Source organism: Pseudonaja textilis, chromosome 1 (assembly GCF_049901715.1).
Source record: "Pseudonaja textilis isolate UNSWEBS1 chromosome 1, rPseTex1.2, whole genome shotgun sequence".
NCBI lineage: Eukaryota > Metazoa > Chordata > Lepidosauria > Squamata > Elapidae > Pseudonaja > Pseudonaja textilis.
In genome coordinates this window covers 163,779,495-163,804,076 of record NC_141990.1, presented here as the reverse complement: position 1 = coordinate 163,804,076, position 24,582 = coordinate 163,779,495, and the positions used below count along the sequence as shown (strand labels likewise).

General features: G+C 37.3%; 1 protein-coding gene across 4 annotated transcripts in view; it reads right to left on the bottom strand.

Annotated features, from left to right (window-relative positions):
- Positions 1 to 24,582, bottom strand: part of ERBB4 (erb-b2 receptor tyrosine kinase 4) — a 918,585-nt gene that overhangs the window by 72,202 nt on the left and 821,801 nt on the right. For all 4 annotated transcript variants that reach the window (XM_087919620.1, XM_087919622.1, XM_087919619.1 and 1 more), the window contains exons 21-22: positions 1,359 to 1,514; positions 568 to 643 (exon numbers count right to left, since the gene is read on the bottom strand). In XM_087919620.1, the coding sequence (XP_087775746.1) occupies positions 568 to 643; positions 1,359 to 1,514 (232 nt within the window). The remainder of the gene's footprint in view (positions 1 to 567; positions 644 to 1,358; positions 1,515 to 24,582) is intronic.

Sequence of the window (24,582 nt, the reverse complement as noted above, 5' to 3'; positions counted from 1 at the left end):
AGCCACGCCATGCCCTGAAGCGGCTGGGGATTCTGCCTTCAGGGAGCTTGTATCAGCTATCGGGGTATTCTAGCCTAGGCTACCTGCAGGGCACTCCTAAAGGCAAGTTTTCTTCCCATCCCCCCGCCCTTCCCCTGCCCATTTCTCTTCACTTCGTGTAGTTCTAAGAAACAATGTGAGAAATGACGGGGAAACGCATGGTTTAAATAGGCCTAAAGTTTGGGGCAGGGCTTAATTTCACCTCATGCTGGGCCTTCCTATTGGTGGAGGCCATATTGTTGGAGAAACACAGTATTATTAAAAATAGGTTTATAAAAAGCACATGTTAGTCAGGGATCACTGAGGTGGCTGGCCGCCTGTGTGAAAGGAATTTTTTTGGGTGGTGTTATCTTTACTCGCGGGATGTCTGAATACCGGTAGGCATTGGGAAAAGCTCCTTTCTTGTCCCTGCATAGTTTATTTGCTCACGGGAATCAAGCTGCCAACCTCAGTGGTGCATAGACCCAGCGTGACCCCCTTACAATGTTATAATTTACAGAATATAATTCAATATAGATTTTATTTTACCATAGCTCCAAACATCTGTCTGGTGTGTGAATTTCCTATAATGTATACATTCAAGAGCCATCCATTTTATTGGCATCTAGAATGAAAAAAGGGGGGAAATAAAATCAGTTAGCAAGCATATTTCCCTATTAAATGTCTTTCAAATCAAAGCAAAAAATGAGATTTTCAATTTCATATTCCAAAAGTATTGCCATTGGTCATCCTTTCAAAGATACCAGTTTCCTTACCTGATACCTCAATGCCTTCAACAATGGCAAACTTTCTAATGTATTGAAAACTTTGTTAAACATTTGGGCATGTTCTTTAAGCTACCTCATTTGAGGTATGTTGGTTGAAAAAGTTTTTCCCTAGGATGCACTGTTTCACCCAGTCAAAGAGTTCAGATGTAAGAGTTTTTGTTAGTGTACTGATTACATCCCCGGAGCAGGAACAAATTTTTTATGTTTCTAAAAAGTACTGTTAGTAGAACTTAGATATATATGAGCCATGGCCTCTGAAACAAAATTGACTCAAAAAGGCACATTTTTAAGGTAAGTTCTGGTTGGTACACATTATAAATTATAGATTAACAGGTAAAAGAAAGTAGATAGACATCAACATTAAGGATTAGCTGTATTTTGACTTGATTTTGAAAAAAATAAATGTAGGGAAGAGAAACTTGGTTCATGAAAGCAATAAATATGTATTCATTAATTTTTAAAAAATCTTTTTTTTTTTTTACCATGATCACTTTCCCATTTTATGTTGGGTATTAATGGCCTGGTATATTTTATGAGTTTAAAGAAACCTACCTTTCCACCATCAGCACTATATTCCTTCTCATCACCTTCCAGTAGCCTAGCCAGGCCAAAGTCTGTGATCTTCACATGATTTGGAGACTTCACCAAGACATTTCGTGCTGCTAAATCTCGATGAACCAGTCTCCTCTCTTCCAGGTACATCATTCCCTAACAAGCAAAACCATGAAAATGTTTTTGTTATATAATGGTTATCTGTGTAATAGGTATTAGAGCTGTCTTACAAGCAGCCATTTATTTATTTATTTCATCCATTTCCACCGCTTTTCAGGTTTGTTTATTTATTTACTATATATAACTAATGAATCTGTTTTCCTCCATTCAATCACATCTGGCTCTCAGCCTGGAGAAGTTCCCACAATTTTCTCGGCAAGGTTTTTTAGAAGTGGCTTGCCATGGCCTCCTTTTTTAGGGCTGAGAGAAAGTGACTGGCTCAAAATCACCCAGCTGGCCTTGTGCCCAAGGAGGAACTAGAACTCCTGAACTCCCAATTTCTAGACTGTTGTGTTAACTACTACATCCAACTGGTTCTCTTAATGGAATAATATACAAAATATAATGTGTGATTAAATAGGCTTTTTAAAATTTCTTAAACATAGCCATGAATTGGATCAGGATATTTCAGGAGGGAACTTCATAAGATTGCCACAAGGAAAGCCCTTTTCTGGTGTCTGCCCACTAGTTGATTATGGTGATGTGCTATTGCCCAGGGGCTTGAAACAATCTTATTCAGCAAAATCACTTGGGTGTAGGAGATCCTTCAAGTAAACTGGATTGAAACTGTTTTAATTTATTTTTAATATTAAATATTGCACCTCAAAACAAACTTACAAGCAGTATATTTCATACAAAACAAGTTTAATGTGATCTGATTATTTCTGCCACCTGTCCCCACAGATATAAAAGAGCCACATTTTAGGCAATTTCTGAGTCATCTTGAAAGGCAGTCTCATATACAGATTATAAAAGTCAATTCTAGATGTAATTAGATCATGCAAAATTGAGATCACATCACTTGACCTAGTTGAGTTCAGAGCTGATGAACTAAAACAGATAGAAAAACACCTCTAGCAGCAGTATTTATCCAAATAGGACAAGTCCAGAAGGACTTTGTGTTACAATCTGGTCCTTCAGGAAAAGTATTTCAGGAAAAATGAAGTCCTATTAAATACCAGTTTAATTCTTGAAGTTATACTTGCCATTTTCCATATCTAAGTTTTAGCTTTTTATTCTCAATATATTTAATATTGCCTCTAAACACTGTTTATGAGATCCATAATCTTCCTGGAATTGTTGATACTGCAGCCCAAACTTCAGAACACCATCAGTTACTGGCTTGACATAGATACTATGTGATATTATAGCATGTAAAATAAAATAGAATACTGTGCTAAAGACCACTGGGTAGATCATTTTCCCCCTCCCCTTTCATCCCACTCCCCAATTTATTCTGAATGATTTTACAAAGTTTTAGAGCTAATTGGCCTTAGAGGATAGAAGAGGAAATCAGTCTTCCAATTTTACAAGTAGCAGAGAAGGCGGCAGAATGCCAGCACCAGAAACCCTTAAGATGTATGGTTAAAATCAGCCACAAGGCTTTGAAAACATGAATCCTCTTCCAAGAAAACTAACATTGCTACCTAACAATCCATTAGTGTAGTTTGTTTTTTATTTATTATAGGGTCCTTTTCTTCTCAGTTCAGTGACAATCTCCTTTTTTCACATCCATATCTACACAGACATGCTGATGTCTTCAGCATAAAATAGCCCCCCAAATTCTCAATACTGAATTGATTTAATCCAAACACTCTTGATTAGCTTATAGTTATTGAATCACAGAATTCAAGGGGTGTTGGAAGGGATTCTTTAGACCATCAAGTAGGAATGCAAATTAAAGCATCCCAACAGATGTCTAGAGTCTCCACATCAGCAAATCCTATGAAAGGCTAATTGGTTGCAATGTGAAACTGTCTGATTGGGTGTAACCAAAAATACTTTTAAAAGACACCAATTCCTCACAGGCAAGGTTTTCAGAATAAAGGGCACACCAAATTGAACAACAAAAGCTACCCTAAACAAAGCATATCATGACTTAATCTTAAGAGATTCAGAATGGTAACCATAACAGTGCAGCAATGTGAAAGTCAAGATCCCAGGTAGTGCAGTGATAAATGGGATAGCTTAGGCCCACATTCTCTGTCAGGGTTACTATAGGAACTTTGAATCAGTTAATATCTCTTAGTCCAATCTTATCCCATTGGAAAACTGTCATGGGGGGGGGAGTAAATGTAGGGAATAAAACCTTTTGTAACAAATGGAATATTAAAATAATTAATGCAAAAGGCCTCCAAATATTTCTTTCTTTTTTTCATTTTTTTAACTAAGTTGTGGTTTAATAGGGCTCTATTATATGCAGATACTTAAAAACTGTACATCGCTGCCCTTGTGACCTTCAGCACATTATTTCATGCTATGCCTCAAAAGCATTTCTATTACACTAAGCTACTTGAAAATAAGATAATTGGACCAATTGTTTTTAAAAGAAAAATTACATTTCTAGAAATATAAGTATAGATAAAAATAGCTGTGTTGCAGGAAAACAGGTTGATGGCTATTATAAAGATATTTTACTAGGTGTTCTGAAGAAGAAATTTATATGAAGGTTCTTGAAATAAATAAAGAATAATAATCAGAATTTTTCTCATGTTTTCATTTATTACAATAGATTTTACAGTATTTGACTTGAAGAGGGTTAAAAAAATACTTTGGACAAAAAAATACACTATATTATTTTCACATGGCTTTAATGGGACAAAACAAGCACATTCTCTCTTGACAGTTGCAAATCAATGCTGCTAGCTATTCAATGGCAGAGATATAGAAAATTGAAGGATTAGCCTTTCTGATATAAACCTAAATCTCTAAAACACACAGACACACAGACACACACACAAAGGGTGAGATGTTGAAGGTCTATACAGTATGCACCTCATAAGCAAAAAATAGCAGATAGGTTTAGATAGTCCCTGGAGCCAAATATTAACATGGCAGAACCACAAATATGTCAAGACTCTACAGTCTAATTAGGCCACAATTCACCCAGAAGTAGTCCTGTGGAAATTAACAAGTGCTGAATTAGTAATGAGAAACTTGGAGTAAAGGACATGCAGAAACATGCAAAATAGAATACCAATATTTAACTGGGCTTTTCTATCCTCCTTTTTGTTTAATATGCAAAATTCTAATTCAGCATTATTCTTTAACTTTGTTCCCTGTTTGCTTCTCCATTCATTTATTTGCTTTAAGAAGGCATCGCATCTCTGGTTCTGATGGGCCTATAGCCAAATGTAGATGGATAGGAATGAGAAAATCAGCAAACAGGACAGTCAGGTGGATGCATTGATAGTGGAAGCACATGAGGTCACAAGATCAGTGTCAGATAAACAGCATGCAGTAGTCTACCATTCCTCCTAACTCACTATTTGAGGCAAGAAGCTCCCCTTTGCTCATGGGCAGCAGTTATCTTGTAACAGTGCAGTTCTTTACTCTAAAAATATTTAATTTAGCTTCCATTCCAAGATAATGGCAAATAGTAAACACTTTACTATTGCATCTCGTCTTAAAAACTGTCACAGTAAACTACATATTGATTTTTCTCAGCATCCTATTAAGGAAGTTTGAGAGTGTCTGAGCACACACAAAAATAAACAAAAGTACTGTTACACTAAAACTCAAAACAAAATAAAATAAAGAAGCCAGAAAAGGAAGGTTAAGCTATTTACTGTTGTTCACTGAGGATGTTGTAAAGGTATCTCTTGCCTTGGGTGTTTAATTTGACATTTCAAGCATGATAAACATGGCATTACATCTCCCTTTACAGGAAGCATAAACAATTAAGCAATCTATGAATTTTATGGAATAAATTTACATATATACAAGCCAAAAAACACATAAGAATTCCAAGGAAATATTCCTGCAATAACAAAAAATAATCACAATGGAAAGCTGGGCCTATTCAGTCTTCAAATATTCTGAAATGTATGACATGAGGGGGTAGTCATGGTGAATCCTAGTTTAAATATGTTTGAAAAAGGGTAAATTTGAAGACTAAAGAAAACCTCGGCAAAAACAGTGCTGCCACCTTCTCACTCACAATATTTTCGGAAGAAAATATTAGGCTAAGCAGAATTCAAGAGTGGAAGATTTTAACCTATTAATTTATTTTTAGATCTAATAACAATTACAAGCTAGATAATAACTGAAGCGCAAACTTAACTTACTGCTATGAAAAATATTGGACTTTCATGGTTTTTATATTTGAATGTAGGAATTCTTCAACTTACAGAATATCTCTTTCCTCAAGGCAAGGACATATCTTTTCACAGGTAGTTACAAAATTCCTAAAAGATGTGTTAGGCCAGGAAAACTGCTAATATGCCATGAGGAATAAATTATTGGAAAGATATAATTTTCTTTCACATAAAGATTCCTAGACAAAGCAAACTACTATATGACCCGTAGACTCTTTCAATTAATCTTCAACTATGGCTAGGTATAAAGTAGGGCCAGAATTATCTGCCAACATTGACAAAAGTACCTAATGTAGGTAGTTATTTTCTTGGTATCTCTTTGTCATCCTTTCCTTTCTTGTAGCAGCAGTAACTAATCTGTTAAATGCTGTCATTTATCATCAGTCTTTTGGTCAAAATGTAAGTTAAAAGCATATATCTACCACTTGCCTTCTAACTGACACATAAGAATGAGCTCAAACTATAATACTGCTCATCATTATCAAGTTTTCCTTGCTGAGCATAGCATTACAAGGACAACTGCTGCTGAAATCCTCCAGTATTGAATCATTCCTTGAAACAGAGCCTAAAGACATTAAAAAGTCAAGCACACATTACCAGCAGTTGTAATAAAAGTCATATTGAGGTACTATCATTGGAATCTTCACATGAAAAAAATAATATATTAAATAGCAAGAACAGCCAATATATAGTTATCTCAAATTGCCCTTCTAAAAGAGGACAAATCCACAACTTCTCTTTTCTTTTGATTTGTTTACACTGACATAAGCAACAGAATCAAAATACTATTGTTGAAATCCCAGCCTACATCTGATGTGGCAAAGGAGCACAAAGTTACTTCATGCTCTTTTCTTATATCATCCACATATGGATTGCCAGGATCTGGGAGAAAAATGAAATGCAGCAATAACGAAGGACCTGTCCCTACCCCCACCCCCACCCCAAAAACCAGGCAAGAAAGAAAGGACTATTTTCTTCCATCTACTGTTTTAATGCTCCCAGGAATCACCATCATTTTCCTTCTTCTTCAGGAGGGTTAAATTGTAAAAGCAATATGGCTTTTTGTAACTAGGAAAGGAAAATGCACAACTGAGAAACTGAGGGAGTCTTTTCTCTTCCCCCCTTTTAAATATTACACATAATTGATAAGCAATGTGGCATTCTTTCTAAAATGGTAGACTAAATGTTGGAATGACAATAACTTGGAGGGGGTGATGAGGCTTTTCCCTAAAACAAAATACTGAACTCTCTATTCCTTTTGTTAAAAGAAGCATTGATACTGATGGACGTTCTTTTTTCTCTTTTATTTAATAGACGCAAAATCCCAGTCCCAGTGGCTACATGGTGTAGGTTCATGAACCCAGTTATTAACCCAAGTAACCATGCAGTAATCCAATTCTGCTCAGGAATCCATATGATTACCTGAAGGTAAGCAATGATTACAGGAAAGGAGCCTTTTCATGAACAGCAAAAATAATGCTGATGAACATCCCATTCCCCTGGAAAAAAATGCCTAAATTGAAACTGCAAAACACATATTCACAGGGGAAATTAATGGATTTTCAGACCAGTCTGCATCCATGTTTACCCTAAGGTAATTTAGCTGCTATGTGCTACATGACTAAAACAAACCATTTATAAAAATAATTTCAGAACAGTAGATCCACAAATTAGTATTAACAATAACTATAATACAGTCCTGTTCATTTTTACTGGAAGCACAGAAGTAAAAAAGACAAATGTTGTCTTGAGTTGACTTAGCAAGCAGTTAGCAAACATTTAGATACTTCTAATAATTGAATAAAGAAGGAATGGAGATAAGAAGGAATTAAAGAATGATTCAAGATGGTGGAAGATTGGTAAAAGGGGAATAGGAGGTGATTTAGCTGAGTCAGCTTATACCCTATTAATTATGTGAATGCAAAATAGAAATGTGAACAGTCATTTAAATTCCATTTGTACTGTAGCTTGCAGAAAATCAACAATTCTGAATTGAAGAAATCTAGACAATTACCTGATACTTTGTAGACAATAAGAGGGAGTTTTCTTTGCTGCCATGTAGTTAGTATTCATCCAGATTTTGCAAGACAGACCTTGTAGCTCAAACTTAAGAGATAAAAGCTACATCTTTTAGCATTTGGGAATTATCCTGAATTTCCTGGCAGTGTAAGAGCAACAGTTCTAGGAACTCAACTTTAAACAAAGCCTTAGACTCAGGGGTGGGATTCAAATTTTTTAACAACCGCTTCTGTGGGCATGGTTAGGTAGCTTGGCTAGGTGGGCATGGCCACATGACTGGGTGGGCGTGGCTGATTTTCCTTTTCCTTCTCCTTCTTCTTCTTTTTGCAGCACCCCCCCCCCATTTTTTTTGCTTCCTCAAGGAAGCCTCCTTGGGGGGCGTTTTTGCTCCCAGAAGGCTTCCATGGGGCCAAGGAAGGCAAAAAATGGAGCACAGGGGGGCTGCGCAGCACACACACACACACCTGTGTGCTCCTTTTTGCCTCCTCAAGGAAGCCTCCTGGGTGAAGCAGTAAGTCAGTGAGGGGGATCCTGGCACAGCTGATTGTCAGAACAGCTGATCGTCAGGAGGGAAAAAAGAGAAAGAAATACCTTAAGGAATGACTGGGTGGGGGAGAATGCAGTCAGCAATGTCGGGCATGCGTGCAATGTCCTGCATGTATAATAAGGACTGACTGGGTGGGGAGGGGGAGCGGGTGGAGAGGGGCGGGAGCAGCCAGGGGCATGATTTGCTTGTTCTCTGAACTGTGTAGAATCATACTAACCAGTTCTATAGAACCGGTCTGAACCGGTAGAATCCCACCCCTGCTTAGAATTAGTAAATGGATTAAATACCTTTTATAAATAAACAATCCCAAGATTAAGTATCTAAGAGTTTTGATTTGTAATATTTATTATAACTTATAAATCTTAAAACTTTAAAAAGTTCAAACACAAGAATTCTAGTGGTACTTTACTTTCAAATGAGAAATATATGTAGACAAGCTAAAACTAAAGAACATTTCTTTGCTTATATCTTTTAGTGCAAAACTTGTCTCATTTGTAAACTGTTTTGTTTTGGTGATTGATATTCATTTCATCAGTAAGAGAACTCTCATATGATGCAAAGGATTGAAATTGTTTTTAAGAATCCAACTATATTAATGAATTTTGCATTTTCAAAGCTGAGGGAGCAACTGTTCTCTTTGCATTTCAATGAGAGCCCCTAAATCCACTCAAGAAGGTTTCCTCTATTCTTTATGACATATAGATTCAAAAATGGGATTATCCTCATTTTTTAAAAGTTCTAATGTAGTTAAGATAACCAGCAAACTGATACATTATTTTCAAAGTCTAATGTTCAATTGCAATAGCCATATTATGTCTTATCATGCTATTGCTGTTGCTTTCATATTATATGAGATGTATAGTTATATATAATAAAAGGATACAATATGTTTGAAAAGAAGAAAAGCAATAAAATGGAAGGGAGCCAAATGCGTGAATTTGGCAGTGCTAAAGAAGCCATCTGGATTTAAAACAAATAGTGAAACAAATGAAAGTAATCACTGCTGTTGGTGCAAACCATTGCTCTCCTAACCAAGGGAAATATCTGAATGATTCCTTCCAGAGGCAAACTGCAGCTCTTTCAAACAGGCATGAAATTATAATGATGGGAGACTTTAATTAGCATGACATCTGTTGGGAGTCCAACTCTGCCAAACATGGACCTTCTATGTAATTTCCAATTTGTCTTTCTGACAACTTTCTTCTTCTGAAAGTAGAGGAAGGCATAAGAGGCTATCTTTGACCTGATACTAATCAATAGAGGAGATTTAATTAAAAAGGGAAGAGATATTGAGGGGAAATGACCATGAAATGTAGGGTTTTTTTATTTTAATAGAAACTGCATAGTCAAAAATGTATTGGATTTTTTTAAAAAAAATCACATGTAATTTTCACAACAGCAAAGAGGAAAAGGTAGTAGGGAAAGCTAAAATTGGATGTGAATTCCTAAAGGAGAAATTGCACAAATGTAAACAACTCCAATGAGGAAAAAGAATGGAGGTCATCAGAAAGAAGCCAATTTGGCTACAAAAAGGCTTAGGAAAGATCAGAACCAAAATACATCTACAGGAAATGGAAATGAGTCATGCCACAAGGAAAGACAGTAGTAGTCCTGAATCATAGACCTGGTTTTAGGAAAGTAAAGCTTGGACTGACTGAAGCAAAGAATACTAAGAATAACAAAAATGTTTACTTTCAAAAATGTTTTCATTCAAAATGAAAGGGGGAAAAGCAAAATGCCATTTGCCTGATAAATTAAAAAACTACTTCTGTTCTTTTTTTGTTGCTTTTTCTTAACCAACAAAAAGTATATATTTCACTAGAAGTTGTGAAGCAAAACTAATAGAAATGTGAAGGTAAACCTCTAGATCCAAAAGAATTGTACCTTGAGATGCTAAAAACTGGTGAAGTGCTGGATGACTAGAGGGCAGAAAATGTTTTTCTTCTTTAGAAAAGGACATAGGGAATGGAGGAAGAGGATACAGTAAACTATGGTCACCTCAATCACATACCTAGGCAGATTCTAGAGAGATCATAATGATAATACTTATAAATAATTTAAAAACAATATAGCAATAACAAAAATTAAACATGAATTATTAAGAAGAAATTTTGAGAGATTATCTTTATCTAATTTTTTGGTGGAGTTTTCTTTAATAGATTGCGGGAAAGCTGAAAATGTAATATAACTTGACTTAAGCTGAAATTTTGACAAAACACTCTATAATATGCTGAACAGCAAACTAGTCAATTGTAGCCTATATTAGAGGTCCCCAACCCACAGACCATGGACTGGCCCACCAGGAACCTCTCTGCAAAGCCTCATGTTTGCATGTGTGGGATCCAGGCAGCATGTGAAACCACACATACACCCAATATATGGAAAAACTGCCCTCCGTGGAATCCTCCCTGGTACCCAAAAGGTCTGGAGCCCTAGCCTAGATGGTACAACAATTAAATTGATATACAGCAAACGTTAAAATCATACTCAGAAAGTGCTCATCAATGGTTCCTAATTAAATTGGACCAAGATAATGAATCACAAGGTTCAGTCATGAATCTCTACTCTTCAATATTTATATTAACAACTTATATGAAAAACTTATAAAATTTGCCAATAACCCAGAAGACAGAAATTATCTTACTAGGATAGAAAAATGGACATATAAAAGGCTTGTATTAGTAAGAACAATATATAAAGTTTGGACATACTTTGGTCTTTATGCCTAGTCAAATGCAGTTTTATGCAAACTGGTATGAGAGTATTTTTCCTATGGATAAAATGAATAGGAGTTATCAAAACAAGGAATAAGTGCAGACCAGCCTACCTTCACAAAAATGGCAAGCCTCCTCTTTGCTTTCTATAGCTTTGCTATAATTCTTTATTCTTTCTGATAATGTTATACATTGCTATAACTCTAAGGTGAAAATACTTTTTTTGTGTCCCTTATTTTTACTCATAGCCATCAGCGGAATTCCATTTTGATTGTTTTGTTATATGATACTTGACCACCGTTTCATATTTCATATAAATATAAATTTATATTACCAATGTTTTAATGTTACATGGTATGATGGGATATTGGGGGGGGCAGATATTTCTTGTTGTTGTGTGTCACTCAGTCACATTGTTTGAATTGGGTGGCCTTATAAATATAATAGATAGATAGATAGATAGATAGATAGATAGATAGATAGATAGATAGATAGATAAATGGGAGAATGAAATATAGCTGCAGTACAAAGAACTTGTGTGTGTCTGTGTCTGTGTGTTTTGTTTTGTTTTAATAAATGATCCAGGAAGAGGAGCAATGCTTTAGATTAGGAGAATGAGGCTTTCCCAAAACATTAACTGCGTGTGTATGGCCCTTCTTACTAGCCAGCAGAATAATAACAACTCTTCTTTGCCTTTCTCTCTCCCCTTTGTGCTTCATCATTGACCTTTTGCCAATACAATTACAACTGGGAGACTACATTATATAGCAAGTGCACTTTCTCCAAGAAGTGTATTTTAAATGTATGACTTCTGCTTCTTCAGTAGTCAATCAATAGAGATGTGGATTACAGTTAAGTGTTGTGATATCTGTAGGCTGTACTGGTTATCCTCTGTGGTCTCTTTACAAATTAATTAAAAATCAATGAAGTGTGCAGCCCATTAATAAGTCAACCTCCAGATTAACAGATACTATCCCTGCCTTCCTCAACTGCTATGAAGTAGTACAAATGCAATTTAGGCATATTGATATTAAAGATAATAGAATGCAAAAAATTCAGATTTTTCTTGGGATTCTGACTCTTATACTACAAAGCTTTCTTTCAAAGGAATGTGTGTATGTAATTCTTTTTTAATGTACCATATCTATTTACACTAAAGAAGCAGAATATTTCTGGTTAATGTTCAGGTAGAACATTTCTCTGCATTAGAAATTTATTTCCATCACATTTAAACTATATGTTCTATAAAATTTAATTAATATTAGCTTCTGTTTTAGACCAAGTATTCTTTAATATTTTCATAAACAATCTAGATGAGGAAATTGAAGGGGAATTCATCAATTTTGCAGATGAAACTAAGCTGGCAGGAATAGCCAGCACTCCAGAAGACAACCTCAAGATTCAAAAAGATCTTGACAGATTTGAACGCTGGCCCTGTCTAACAAAATCAAATTCAACATAGATAAAAGGAAGGTTCTACGCTTAGGCAAGAAAAACCCAACTGTATAGGTACAGACTAGATGAAAATTGGCTTCATGTCAGTAACTGTGAGAGGGATCTTGGAATTCTAATGGACAATCACTTAAATATGAGTTAACAGTGTGCAGCAACAGCCAAAAAAGCCAATGGAATCCTAGGCCACATTAATAGAGGGATAGATAGATCATGTAAAGTTCTAGTATGGCTTCACAAAGCATTAGTAAAATCACACTTGGAATACTGCATCCAATTCTGGTCATCACAATATAAAAAAGATATTCAGACTCTGGAAAGCGTACAGAGAAGAGCAACAAAAATGATTAGAGGGCTGGAGGCTAAAACATACAAAGAATGATTACAGGAAATGGGTATGTCTAGTCTAAAGAAAAGAAGGATTATGGGTGACATGATAGTATTGTTCCAATATTTGAGGGGCTCCTACAAAGATGAGGGGGTCAAACTCTTTTGCAAAGCACCAAAAGGCAAGACAAAAAACAATGGTTGGAAATTAACTAAGGATAGAAGCAACTTAGAAGTAAGGAGAAATTTCCTAACAATGAGAACGATCAACCAATACAATAGCTTGCCTTCAGAAGTTGTGGGTGCTCCATCACTGGAGGCTTTCAAACAGAGACTGGACAACCATTTATTTGAAATAGTATAAGGTCTCTTCTCGAGCAGGGGTTGAACTAGAAGACTTCCGAAGTTCCTTCCAACATTATTCTATGTTCTATGTTGTTTCAAAATTCTGTTTAATGTAACTTTTTCTCCTAGTTACTAATGTTTTGGGGTCTACCGTCTGGTTAGCCTGAGGGCGGGCAAGAAATAACAGGTGGAAGATGATCAGATATTACATATTCATTTATTGTTGTAATTATCTTATATGGCATTTTATTCGGTATCTGTAAGCCACCTAGAGTTGTCTTTGGTGAGATAGGCAGAATGCAACTCTGAAAAATAAATAGAAATAAATAATAAAAAGACAGATCCAACCTAGAATTAAAGAGAAATTTCCTGACAATGAACACAATTAATCAATGGAACAGTTTGCTTTCTGAAGCTGTGGATGCTCCATCACTGGAGATTTTAAAGAAGAGATTGGATAGTCTTTTGTCCAGAATGGTATAGCGTCTCTGCTTGAGCAGGGTAAGGTTAGACTAGAGTCCCTTTCAAGTCTGTTATTCTATATTCTAAAACTAAACAACCCGTGACCTATTGGCTCATTTCAAAAATATTTCCTTACCTTCTTTACTCATGCACCCCTGCACAATCTCTCCAACTTGCACAGCACTCTCTTGCACTCCTGCATGCACCCACTGACTATATGGAGTTTCTCACACACCTCCACATACCTCCCCATGGATTGGGAAGTGTGCAGGGGGGTAGACAAGAAGTGCTGTGTGGAGGACAGTATCTGAAGGCATAACATGAGTTGGAAAGAGCGGGAGTGTGTGATTGGTGTAGTGGAAGCAGAATGGACTTGTGTGTGTGGTGAAAACTTACTTCAGAAACTTGCAACCTTCCCTGCCAGCTTCCCCATTACTGATACTCTCTACTAGCTTCCCATAAGCAAAACTTTTGCTTGTGGGAAGCTGACAGGGGGAATCAGCAATCACAATGAGTTTACACCAGAGGTGGTATTCAGCAGGTTCTGACCAGTTCTGGAGAACTTGTAGTGGAAATTTTGAGTAGTTCAGTGAACTGGCAAATACCACCTCTGACTGGAGATTTTACAGTATCCTTCCCCTGCCACGCCCACCAAGCTACACCCACAGAACCGGTAGTAAAAATATTTGAATCCCACCACTGGTTTACACTTCTGGCTGGCTTCTCCACTAACATGTGGGGAGCTATCATGGAGCTTTGGAAATGATAATCACATCATCACAGCTGATAGCTCTGAAGCAGTAGAAGCACAGCATCATTGAAATGGCCATATAATTTCCCCAAATTTCATTTCCCTAGGAATAATGAATTGCGGCTTTCTGTAAATTAGTTATTTGAGGTACCACAGTTTTTAAAAAAATTGCCTGTGAGGCATCATTTTGCCCAACTGAAGATTACAAACTAACAGACACAAATGTTTTGGTAATGTATAGATATAATGAACAACTACATTTGTGTATATCATTTTTAGCATTCAATCTCCTTCTCCATTTTGTTGTATCTATATATATAATTGTGCAAGAAAAACAATACTATTTTGTATAATGACAACATGAGGTTCTTATTAGCTGCAATCCAAGAATGTCTTCCAAAAGTTGACAGTTTAATGGTTTTGAATGTAAATTTGATTAAATATTTATGTGGTCAATCTTTTCAGATTTTTAACATTGTCTTCATTTTACCATACAATATTGTATATTCACAGTTGGATTTATTTAGTTTGACCACAGCATGCAATTCATGGAGGATGTTTTCTTTCTTACCATTTTCATTCCTACTAAAAGAAAATATTGTTTCTCTAGAAGCTCCAAGCTACAACGCTGAAATGATTTTGGTTGGGATATAACTGGAGAGGGAAGAGATAAAATAAACTCACTGCACTGCATAACTCAGCGTAACTTCTCCTTATATTTAAGGAAGAAACATAAATTTCAAAGCTCCCCTGCAACATCTTTATCAAAAAAATTAATGCAAGAATACCTGAATTAATGCAAAATGTGTAGTTTGGCTCAGGGATGGGATTCAAATCTCCTAACAACTGGTTATGTGGGCATGGCTTAATTTGTGGGTATGGCTTGGTTGTCATGTGACTGGATGGGTGTGGCTTGCTGGCTGGATATGGGCTTGCTGGTCACATGACTGGGTGGGCATGTCTTGGTGTTCATGTGACTGGGTGGGCATGACCAACTCAATGTCAGTCACATCAAGGGGTGCCTCGCCTGGCCCCTCCCCTCCCAGCCATTCCTTGTCACACCCAGCCTCAACTTATCTATAGTTCTGTAAAAATATTGTTCAACTTTTTTTGACTTTATTATCTATGTGCTCTAGATGTACTTTTATGGACCACTGAGAGGAGGAAATGGCTCACATGCTTTACTCAAGAGTGTGATAGGCAACAGGCTTTTAAGGGGCTGCCACAAAGAAAGTGGGAAAATGTATTTTCCAAAGCAACAGAAAGCAAACAAGAAGCAATGGGTGGAAAATGAACAAAGACAGAAGCAAACCAAGACTAAGGAGAAACTTCCTGGCAGTGAGAACAATTAACCAGTGGAACTGCTTGCCACCAGAAGTTCTGAGTGCTCCAACACTGGAGGTTTTTAAGAAAAGACTGGACAGCCATTTATCTGAAACGGTATAGGGTTCCCCCCAAGGTCCCTTCTAAGTATTGTTCTGTTATTCTAGTACCGTTCCCAGGACCTCTACTTAGAGTTTGGCACCCTCAATTTTCTTGCCTGAGCAGCAGGTTGGACTAGAAGACCTCCAAAGACCCTTTCAACTCTGTTAAACACACATGTATTTATGCTCTGGACTATAGACATTGAATACATGTATTTAAACCCTGAAAAATACCTGGGCAAGAGAAAGGCAGTAAAATCATTCTAGGTGTAGGGACAGTATAAAATATTAATATATGATAAATAATGGAACAATTAAAAATAATAGCACAGAGTTTTCTCCCCCCCCCCATTCCTTCCCCTTTCTTTCTTTCTTTCTTTCTTTCTTTCTTTCTTTCTTTCTTTCTTTCTTTCTTTCTTTCTTTCTTTCTTTCTTTCTCTTTCTCTCCCTTGCTTTCTTTCTTGCTCTTTCTCTCTCTTTCTTTCTCTCTTTCTTCCTTGCTCTCTCTCTCTCTCTCTCCTTTCCTCTTTCTTTCTTTCTCTCTCTCTTTCTTTCTTGCTTATTCTCTCTCTCTCTTTCTCTCTCTCTCTTCTTTCTTGCTCTTTCTCTCTTTTTCTCTTTCTTTTTCTCCCTTCCTCTTTCTTGCTCTTTCTTTCTCTTTCTTTCTGTCCCTTCCTCTTTCTTGCTTGCTCTTTCTTTCTTTTCTTCTCTCTCTTCCCCCCTCTCTCACACACACACCTGATCTAGGACGAACTGAATGATCCAGTGAGCTCCAGTCAGCAGCAGGCGGTGGGAAAAGGAAGAAAGTACCTCCATGTGCAGTGGTGGTGGCAGCTGCAGTGGCACTTTGAGCACCCCCTTGGGTCCTCCCAAAACACTTCTGCAGGTGGGAGAGGTGGCAGACCTGGCTCTGGCTGCCCCCAGCAGTGGTGGGGGTGGCTGCCTCCCATAAGCGGCAGCCTCCTGTAAGCAGTGGTGGCAGTCTCCCATAAGCAGCAGTGGCCTCCCATAAGCAGTGGTGCTGGTGCTTTGAGCACCCCCCAGGCCCTCCCAAAACACCTCCGCGGGTGGCACCTGGCTCTGGCTGACTTGCATAAGTGGCAGCAGCCTCCTGTAAGCAGCGGCCTCCCGTAAGTGGTGGTGGCACTTTGAGCACCCCCCGGCCCTCCCAAAACACCTCCACGGGTGGCAGAGGTGGCGGACCTGGCTCTGGCTGCCTCCTGTAACCAGAGCCGTCGCTGCAGCATCTCCGCTCGCTTCCTTTCATTTTGCCCCAGGGAGAAGTGGGTGGAGGCAGAAGAGGTGGTGGAGACACTACGGTGACAGCCCTGCTTATGGGAGGCAGCCAGGTCCACTGCCCTACTGCTCGGAGCACCACTGCCACAGGTCCCTGCACCGCAGCTGCCACATGGTAGGGAGAGCTGGGAGAGCGCTGCATGGCAGTTTAGCCAGCCAACTGAGCCCAAGGAAGGGGGGGGGGCAGGTAGGTAGGCTACTCATTCAGGCTGCTCTAATGACTTTAATTTCACTAATATGAAGAGACTCCTTGCAATCATTCCCAATATGTGGATTATATCAAATGTTATATGAGTGGACTTCTTATTGTTTATTAGCTATTTGGATATTCATTGTTAGGAAAAGGAGGCAATTCAGCATGCTCATAAAATAGCTTTGTAGTAATAACCAAATTGAAAACTATCAGATCAGCTCCCTCCCTTTGACATACAAGTTTCCAGGTAGAAAACTGGAATAAGGACAAATCCCTACTGATGGGAAGACAAATGATGAGAGGTTAGCAGATGCATACTCCCAGGTGGGGAGAAAAACCCCAGGTTTTAGGCCACCATTCTAAGACTGGGCAGGTGTGAGTGCAAATATCCTCAGGCAAAAAACTTTCCATTGCATTCTTGCCTAGATAAAGGCAAAGGGATGCAACATTATATACTTCAGCCGCAATGGAATTTACTATCTTTTAATTCTTATTAATTTTCCAAAATTAGTACTTGTAGAGTTGGGAAGATGAAATCTATACTGACATAGGAATTTATTCAGTGTCTGGATTGCTTCCAGAGCCAAAGGTTTTTAGTGTTCTTTTGTGTGTATACGTGTGAAGACATTGTCTGTCTTCAGACAGAGCATCCCATTCCACAGAAGCTCCAACAAACATTGTCCTAAATATTGTTTTCCTTTTATGTCCTCATAGGTCCTATTAAAAGATAAATAAGAAAGCCAGTAAACTTCTCTCATAGCCCCTTAGGGTTTAAAAGCTGCAATATGCATAATAAAGCTACTACCATTTACTATTGACATCCTCTTCCTTCTAGGACCAGACAGAGCCAGTGCTTTTCTGAGGGTGACAACTACTAGAATGCAAAAGGCTCTTGGGAGCAGCTTTACATGAGCAAACTTTGAAGCAGATTGGAGCTTAATGGAAAACAGAAAGCATGCCTCCTCTTCCTTCTCTGAAGAATTGCTTTCTGGGACAGTCCAGGAATATAGGAAAGGAAATTTGCAACAAACATTTGAAATTCAAATCATTATTCTGAGGAAGGAGCTTCAAGTCCAGCTCCTTTTACTGTAATCATCCTTTACAGTAATGTAAAAAGCAAATTTCTCCCTGAGCCAGACCAACTAAATCACTTGTTTCATGGTTCTTGCCTTCAATTTGCAGGGAACAAAAGCCCCCCAAAGCTATAAACCCTTCATCAAACCTTTTCCTCTTTTGTGCTTTTGAATATTAATTAAAAATACAGGTCAATCACATGACACTTATTGTTCATCTATTGACTCTCCCTGTGCATATTAATAAGCCCAGTATGCAGATCTTTGGTCTTTATTTTCCTAACTGGTAAAAGACACATGACACAACTTCCTCCTCACAGTGAAGAATTTCTTCTCACCAGAAAATTGGGCAGATTACTTTGAGAATATCATCCTGAAACTATGTCAGTAGAAAATGTACATTTAAACACTGATTCTCATTTAAGTAGCCACATCTTTTGATTTTTCTTTATCATTTTACAATATAATTTATCTTTCTGAATGACCATTTTTGGGAAAAACTATGATATACTAATTTAAATCAGAATATGGTTGTGGGAAAAACCATATGGAATGAACCTGGCAAGCATGGTCCAAGCTGATGTGGTATAACATCCATTGATAGGCCAGGCTATAAATTGCTATGAAATAAGTGGAGAATGGTTATAAATCCATGTTATCATATTTCTTCTTCACACTGTTTGATCTCACACTATAAGGCTAATTCATTAAATGTCAAAAACAAAAGAATCTTTGAAATGTTTAACATTATTAATTCACAACCATCACAAAAGAGACAACAACATTATTTTAGGTTGCCACTTACATTATGAACTTTAAAGATATCAAAATTAGTAGTTTTTTAAAAACTTATTTTATAGCCAGCAGGCATTTATTTGAAAGGACAGATAGCGTTGTCTCTTCATGTTCATTAGTTTCACAATTTTATCAAAGTTGATATACTGTCTGAACATTGCAAACTTTTACTGTGTATTTCATGTGCTCATACTTATTTCATACCCTCACAGCCCCTATAATACTTCTTTCATTCTGAAATAAAAGTTTACCATGAAATAATGTATGAATAAATTTACACATATAAAACAATAATATGGAGGGGACGATGGTGTGCTTATTTAGGCCTCTTTTGAAGCCAATTCATATTTATTCTCTTCTTCTACATATACAAGTAATACTGAAAAATTATGCACATGCTTATATGAACAAACAGAATCTATAAACCAAGAAATGCAGTCAAAATTAATAAAATTAATGATCAAAGAAGAAGCAGGGGATGGAAAATGTGGCAACTAGAAACTATGACTGATTTCAAGAACAAATATCTTGTTTACTTATCCTCTCAAGCAACAATTTTTTTTTTCTTGGTAGTAAAGAATTTCTACCTAGACCACATTCTCAGGGCAGCAATGAAGTTACAGGAGGTCATTGAGATAAATAGCATGCAACAATTCTTGTCAGGATGATGTAGCTTTGTGGGCTGTTGAAGTGTGGTTCTGATCTGACCTAAGTTGGCGGAAGCAAGTCTATTTTAAAAAAGGGAAGCAAAGGAAAAATATTCTGGGAAATCCTGCCACTTAAACCTTGATAAGGGGGGATAATTAAAAAAAATTTGTCTCAGAGCATATTTCCAATAATCTGATTTCACACACAAAAAAGGTGTTTATCAAAGTGCCTGTGGAAGGCCAACTATATAGGTTAAAAATACCAGCTGAAAATCCAAACAGAACCCCAAGTTGAAGAACTTGTCCATCAGAGGGACTGTCACATGATTAGAGCTGGCAGAAACCTTTCATTTTCTTGGGATTAGCTTCAGTCTGTTTGCCCTACCAGACTCTAATAGTTTTCAGCCATCAGGTCTACATTTCTTTGGCACTCCTTCCCTGACTTGGGATGATGATATCAAGTTTTGTGTCATCCCAAACAGACCAACGATCTCCCCTACCTGTGCAGTAGGAGGTAGAAAATTGAGTCTTTAGGCATCCACCAGTAAGTGCCCAGTGAGTCAATCTCTCTCCTAAGTATAACTGCTGCTACAGGAAGGAGCAAACCCAACACCTAATTCTTAAGATGGTACATAAGGATACAGTGATTAGTAATAGTACTGAATATAATTTGAGATACACACACCCTGTATACAAGACATGGTCAGTCAGGAAAACAAAGGCCAAAGTTCATCAAAAAGAGATATCACTGCTATTCCTTTTCCATGTCTGGTTTGAATTAGGACTGAAATAATTTGCTTCCTTAAGAATACTGTATAATTTACCCCCACCTCCCCTCCCCAAAAGAAAGACTGGAGTCTGGGCAGTATCTGAGTCCTGGAAAAGCTTCTTGGGAACAGAGCATACCTTCTCAATGCAGCTGGCATTATCTCTTAACTCAAAGAAGTGGTGACTTCCTCTTAGACCTAGATTATCATGCTCTCCTTTGGTCATTCAAAGGTGCCAGGAGAAATGTGGATCGAAAGCTCAAGTAGTAGAGATTATGTTAAAGAATTCCCTCTCTGCCTCATCTCCCTCACAGGACAAAAGTAGTCATAGATAATACTGGAAAATATTGTTCCAAGTACCATTCCAGACAAGATAATAGCAAGTATGACAACTTGATCTGCAAAATATTTTGCTAACAACTCATAAAGGCTAGGGTGTAGCTCTTCCTGCTCTTCTTTCTGTAATAAATGAGCTGGCAACTATAAGTAGGCCACTGGGTGGCAAACTATCCTCCCCTCACCCACACGCCAACAGGCAGATATCCAACAAGGAAATTCATCATGGATGAACAGAGTTTACCAAATAGACATTTAACCCATTTCTGATTCATCCTAAACTGTGACCCTAATATTACTTCTTCCCACCTGTTTATTCTGACTCCAAGAGGTATGTCATATTACATGACCCATTCTATCAAAATATTTTATCTATTATAGCACAAATACGTTTTCAGAGTTCCAGAAAACTCCCTACACATCATGTGTTGCTAATAAAGGAAAGAATATATGAGAGTAAACAATGAGTTTCCAGGCTTTACAACTGATTTACAGCTGATTTTCAAGTATTTGCAAAGTAGTCTTCAGTAAATTTTTGTGTGTGTGTGTGTGTGTGTGTGTATACACACACACAAAATTCAGTCCAAAAAAATCCAGTGAGTCCTGCATTTGGTGGAGAAAAAATAGAATTAACAATGCACACATTTATGTGTTGTAGAACCCCAATACCAAGAATGTTTTTATTTTATTTATTTATTTAATTTGTCAAATGCTTACAATGTAATAGAAATAAGAATAAACATAAGTATAAATACATGAAATAGGTACTAATAATTGGGGACAATAGGACAGGGATGGTAGGCACACTTGTGTGCTTATGCACACTCCTTACAGACCTCTTAGGAATGGGATGCGGTCAATAGAGATTAGTTTGAGGGTAAAGGAGTGAGGGTTTGAGCATGTGACAACAGAATCAGGTTTATTGGCATAGTTATTCATAGTTTAGCTCCGAATTTGGAATATAAATATATGTATAAAACTAGTAACAACTCCCAAGAATTCAAATCTATTTTAAAATAGGACCTTAAACTTGTGAGATGCACCCATATTGCTCCCTTCCTCTTTGCTCTGTAAACTTGCACCCAAATCTGTTACAATAGCTAAAACAGTATTCAGCTATAATAGCAGAAGGCCTTCTTGAATGCATAACATTAGAACAGAGTACAAATGATCTTACAAAATCACCAAACTTGTGGCTGGAAAAAATTGGAAATATGGCTACTTTTTTTTCTTTTTTTGCATTTTTATAGGGAAAGAAGAAATTCTCCAACAATTTCTCAAGGATAGGATTTCCTCTTGGCAATGTCAGTCGCACTCCAACCAAAAAGTAGAAATTCTGCATGGAATTTAATTGACTTCATGGGAAGCCAGGGAGTGCCCTAATAATAACAACCAGAAATATGATTTTATAATGAAAAGCAGGATACACCCCCCCCCCAAGATGTTTATACTGCAAAGCACAATGAAACTCTGATGGTGGGAAGAGTAAGATAAGTGTAAATAACACTTAAATCAATAGTGATCCAGAAAAGAGACAGGATTAAGAGAGGCATTTTTGTTCCTTGCTGGGCCATGTATCAGTACCAAGTTTCAGTTCGCAGTCTTTCCTCACAAAAGATGCCTAGAAATACCCTAATACATCATTACACCGATTACTATATTAAAGCATAGGATAAGTAGGAAACAAATATATAATAATACATATATGATACATTCTTTTTCATGTATGTATGTATGTATGTATGTATGTATGTATGTGATATCATAATATTTCCCCAAAGACAGTACTGCATATAATTGTATCGAAATAACTTTTCCTCCCATGTATTTCTAATGAAAATGCAATCAAATCTGCAACACAGAAGGGCAAAAACACTAATGAAACTAAAGCTGTGGAAAACTCTTGTCTAATTCCAAAACAAATTTATGAGGGGACATGTAGTTGAACAGTAAATGCTCTATACTGTATATGTTAAAGCCTTCCTTGCTTTACTTTTTCAGAACCAATGTGACTGGCGAAAAGGGGCTTCCTCTACATAGGAGAAGAGGAGAAGACATCTTGAGGCAGCAAAGCATGCTATTTCCTTTCAGGTGCCTTCAGTAAGAAAGCAGGCACTATGAAAAGGTACTTGCTGTGTTTTCTTTTGTCTATTTCAAGGAGATTTTATGCACAGCTTTTATTTCAGTTATTTTAACAATTCACCCATACATTCTTTTTACTGCAGAATGTGTGAGAAAAATTAAAAGATCCTGCAAATCACTCATTCATATATATGAATGCATGTGTGTGCGCACACACATACATACACACAGAGTTTGGCAAAGTTACTGGTTATCAGTTTATGAAACATCTGCTTTCTTCCTCTGCTGGCTTCTCCTCACAATTTTCTCCTATTTCCATTATTTTTCAATGAAGCCTCTTTCTGCTCTCCCTATTTAAGTTAAACACAAAACACAAAAGCAAAAGCAAAATGAGTACCAAACTATTAATACAGAATCTGCTCAATTCTAAAGGCCTGCATTATTGCAATAAAGACCCTGAGTAGCTTTTACAAATGCAAAATTCTTCTAAGATGTATCTTAAAACGATCAGCCCACAGATTTCACCTTTCCATTCATGTGTGCACCAGCAATAAGGAAGGAAAAGGTGGAAGCCAGGGGTTTCTTGCCTTCTCCTCAACACACAGATACACACATACTTTTAAAGTAGGATTTTCATACTGCTCAGCAATCCTTTCTAGATCAACACAATATTTTCTGCTGCTTTTACTCTGTCTGGGGGATAGCTCTATGCAATATCAAACATGCCAAACTTGGCAGCATCTGGGATATCATATGAGTTCAGGGAGCTGGGGCCTTTGCTTGTGTCAATAGTGTGTCTCACAACTTGAAGGCACAGAGACATAAAGGTCACCAAGGAAGGGCACTTAAATCAACACAGAACTCTCTGACAAGTTAAACTTAAGCTTACATGGAAAATTGCTTTTTTTCTTTCTTTCTTTCTTGGAGAGCAAAAAAATAAAACTCTGTTCACAATTGCCAATATCTTATCTTTAGGCCACCTGCAGACTATTAAGATAACCCTCACTGTTGTATCTATTGCTGTCTCTCTGAGAGAGAGAAAGGGGGAATAGGAAGGAGAGAGAGAGAGAGAGAGAGAGAGAGAGCGCTACAGAAATATTTCTGGGACCAGGGCAAAGCTGCAATGTCTAATGCAATTATAATTTGTATAATAATACGTCTGTCTATTCGTTCATATGTTATTGATATTTTTTGACAATCAACTTTTTCATATTTTTGACGACTTCACTTGGTATATCATAACCCTCTACTCATGAAAAACAACTTTATACCATATCAGTCTCTGGTCTGTTTCCTCTGATTAGCAGCAGGATTTCATACTGGAGGTTTTTGTAGATGAATCTGGAAAGACCAGAGATTTAAACCTGGAACTCTCTGCATATGCAGTAAATTAGAAAATCTATCCCTGAGCTATAGCCATTCCTATAATTATTCTGTAAAGCAAAGAAGTGAATTTGTGGAGGTTTTGGGATCAGAACTGATGGCAGTTGGTAAGCTGGAGCATGATGGCTCAATGGTTAAGACACTGAACTTGTCAACGGAAAGCCAACAGCCTGGATTCGAGACCTGAGCTCCACGAGATGGGGGTGAACTTCTGTTTCTTGCCCCAGCTGTGCCTACCTAGCAGTTCAAAAACATGCAAATGTGAATAAATAGGTAGTGCTTTAGCAGGAAGATT